At 42.9% G+C, this 3,355-nt stretch overlaps 1 protein-coding gene across 1 annotated transcript; it reads right to left on the bottom strand.

Annotated features, from left to right (window-relative positions):
* Window positions 1-80: 80 nt before the first annotated feature.
* Window positions 81-3,265, bottom strand: LOC119344372 (CRS2-like protein, chloroplastic). Its single transcript, XM_037614828.1, has 8 exons — window positions 2,943-3,265; window positions 2,099-2,305; window positions 1,929-2,013; window positions 1,737-1,804; window positions 1,528-1,578; window positions 1,378-1,451; window positions 720-778; window positions 81-645 (listed from the first exon to the last, which is right to left on the bottom strand). The coding sequence occupies exons 2-8, from the start codon at window positions 2,249-2,251 to the stop codon at window positions 563-565; spliced, it is 573 nt and encodes a 190-aa protein (XP_037470725.1). The 5' UTR covers window positions 2,252-2,305; window positions 2,943-3,265; the 3' UTR covers window positions 81-562.
* Between the last annotated feature and the right edge of the window lie 90 nt (window positions 3,266-3,355).

Genomic DNA, 3,355 nt, shown 5'->3' with positions numbered 1-3,355 from the left:
GTTCAGAGCAAAAGATGCACACACACAAAAATAAACATAAGTGCCCGGTTGTCGTCCGCAATTTAAAACTGTTTTGTTTATTATCTTTCTACTATGTGGAAGGAACACTTGCGTGGTCCTTCGGATATCTTCAGGTTGTGGAATACACCTCAGTCTGTAAAATTGTTTTCAGTTTGACACACCATATCTCGATGCATATCTAGTTTATCCATAACAAAATCATATAATGAAGTTGTTTTGTCGCAGAAAATACTCCCTCGTCATACTATCTAATGGAGCCTAGATTATTTTTGTTTTGCAGGGAGCATGCAGAAATATGCTAAAAATTAACTTAAATAGATTAAAGTCACTAGAACACAGAGCTTGCTTATATAGCCAAGGGTGTTGGACTCCTTAATGTTTGGTAACACTTATCCTAGTTAATGAACACAATCATCCAACAATAGAACAAAAGAAGGTGTTTCTAAATTAATTCATTAAGAACTACACGAGAATTAAAATTGGATAATAAGAATAAAGCATAACATTAAACTAGAACACAAGGATTATAGCAATGGAGATTTTATACCCGTTCACGACCAGTCTTGTTGAACTTCTGAAGCACAAAAGCTTTGGGATCCATCTGACCAGGCGGACGTCCAATCCCTACATAAGACAAATGTTAAATTTTGGTACAGAAAAGGAAAAGGAAACCTGAATCCTGCAGTTGTCAAACCTACCAACCCTTAATCGGCCAAATTCTCGGTTCTTGCGAAAATGGTATATCACACTCTTCAACCTGATAAACTAACAAGGTAATTGTTTCCTGTCAAGATCAAATGAACACCTTGTCTACAGAAATCAGATAGATTTGAGAGACTAATGGTCTGCTCACACACATAAAATAATTTAAAGATAGAACATTCTATTCTATCATACTGATTAAAGAGTGTGCTCATGTTCAGAAGATTTTGTTTTTCAGTAACTGACTAGACATCACAGGCTATGTGAAATGGCAAGTAAAACAAGTAAGGATCATGTTGAGATGTAAGAAAAAAGGTGCATGCAGGCATACAACAACAAACAAGAAATGTAGTTGCTGGAGTAATGAGCTACAGAACGGAAGAAAAGCTGCCATATGCTTTATCGAAGGTAAGCACCATATTGTTTACCAGCTCAACGAGACAGGTACCCCCTAAGGGCACACAGGCAGGATAGGTCCAAGTACGAATATCACAATCTTGAAAACTTAACCTGATGAATTCCAGAGCTACTGCTTTTCTATTTATGTATTTAAACACAACACAGAAATACAAGGTTTTCCCTTTGGAAACTTTTGACACACAAATAGTGAAATAGAACTCTTTCACAAAGCACGTAAATGTAAGGTTTACTGACCCATTGTGACGTCCATATCCGCCTTTAGGTTGTAAACGAAGAACTCCACATGGCAGGTCTGTGTCATCATATGCCTGAAACTCATACAGCAAATAACCCAGTTAGCCAATCTAAGGTGTCACCAAGGAAGATTGGATCATAAACACGTACCACTACGACACGGTGGAGTGGAAGCTTATAATAGGCAGCAAGTGCACCAGCCTGTAATAAGAAAGAAAGGTAGGGGTGTCAGGATCACAAGCATTTAACAAGTCATCACAGTTCACTGTCAGGCCAGTTACAATGAATTGCGTGCATGGGAAGGAAAATGTATACAAGGTAGAAATCATAAAGAAAAATCTTTCAAAAGTGTTCCTTACAGATTCACCGCTGAGATTTATATATGTTTGAGGCTTGGCAAGCAAAACAGGGATGCCATCAACCATCCCTGCATCAATAGAAATGAAAGCACCTTCAGTTCAATTCAACACTTTGTACTTGAAAATAGAGCATCAGTTACCCTAAAAGTAAAGAGGAACGTTATTTCTGGGAGCATATGGATGGAGTGAAACCTTCACCAAATAGTGCTTTGAAGTGATTTTTGGTCAGGGATATGTTCTGAGACTCTGCAAATGCATCTATCATATCAAACCCAACCTGCAAGGTGAAACAACATAAATTAATTATGACAATAAAGTTGAGCCACCTGAATTTCAAACAGAAGATGAGAAGCAGAACTTACGTTGTGTCTGGTGGATTGGTACTTCTCACCAGGGTTACCTAGGCCAATAAAGAGCCATGGTTGGATTGCCGAGCATGATGGTGATGATGAGGAAGAGACATACCGCTTAGAAAGAAAGGGAGCAAGTCTGACCCAAAGCTTTCCCCGCATCATTTACAGGATCATAGGAATGTAAACAGCCACAAGTGCAAAGCCTGATGGCAAAATCTGCAAACGAAACCAATTTGTTCTTTGAGTGCTCACTAGACATGCTGCAACAAACAAGAGGCCGAAACATAACCCGACACAAGCCCTGCACATCACATACTAGCATCAAGTTAATGCTAGGTACATCCATTTGAGAGACAAGCTTGGGACAAGCTTTTTCGGACGGAGGGAGTACTATCTTATTATACATCACTAAATGACCTCCACTATTGATGTAACAGCATATCGAAATAAGCAGCTAACAGAAACTGAATATGGCGCATACTTTGGCACTGAAGCGATGCACACTGGCCACAGTAGAACCGAAGCGCTGAAGTGCTTCACTAAGCGAGTAAATGCAAGTATCCGAGGCAGAAACAGCTCGAACAGTCATGGAAGGAAGCACATTTGTAATCATCGCGTCTACTAGCTTAAGCATTTCATCAAACAGATGCCAGTCACATGACTGCAACACTAACACGCACCGGCCTCATCCTAATGCCCGCGTTGCAAAACTATCCTGAACTCCAGATCATGGATTTGATCGGACCTTCGGCTTTGATTAGCCACCAGGAAATGCTAATCTCCCAAATGCAAGCCGCCGTTACAGTTGACGATTCAAGTGCAAAGCGAGGAGGGGAAACCAGAGAACGCTTACAGGTCGGCTGCAGAGGGCGCGACCCCGAAGCCCCGCGACGGCGACGGCACGGACAATCAGCGAACTTCTCCCCCACCGCGCAGCAAGGCCCAGCGGCGGCGGACGCGCGCGGGGTTCGGAACCGGAGCTGCTTGGCGAGGACGGCAACGGCGCCGAAAATAAGCTCGGCGCTGAAGCCCGCCACGCAGGGAAGGGTGGGCGCTCCACTGATGCACCTAGTCCCCTCGGCACGCTGTGGGTTGGGAGCGGCCGCCGGCTCCAGCGCCGTCGCGTCGCCTTTCTTCTCCGTCCGGGAGGGTTTGAGAGTAACTCATGGGTCATGGCCCATTCTGTGTGGGCTTTTGGTTCATTCATCCGTTTGCTTCATTTTGCTTTAAAAAAAAGTCCGTTTGCTTCAAAAGAATGAAGGAAAA

This window comes from Triticum dicoccoides, unplaced genomic scaffold (genome assembly GCF_002162155.2).
Source record: "Triticum dicoccoides isolate Atlit2015 ecotype Zavitan unplaced genomic scaffold, WEW_v2.0 scaffold166677, whole genome shotgun sequence".
Lineage (NCBI taxonomy): Eukaryota > Viridiplantae > Streptophyta > Magnoliopsida > Poales > Poaceae > Triticum > Triticum dicoccoides.
The sequence above is the reverse complement of the archived record's forward strand: the minus strand, read 5'-3'. Positions and strand labels throughout refer to the sequence as shown.

Coding starts and splice junctions, on each gene's coding strand:
- LOC119344372 (XM_037614828.1), bottom strand. CDS start 2,251: ATGATGCGGGGAAAGCTTTGGGTCAGACTTGCTCCCTTTCTTTCTAAG. Junction 1,805..1,928: donor CAAAGCACTATTTGGTGAAG/GTTTCACTCCAT, acceptor CTATTGATGCAG/GGATGGTTGATGGCATCCCT. Junction 646..719: donor ATTTGGCCGATTAAGGGTTG/GTAGGTTTGACA, acceptor TGTCTTATGTAG/GGATTGGACGTCCGCCTGGT.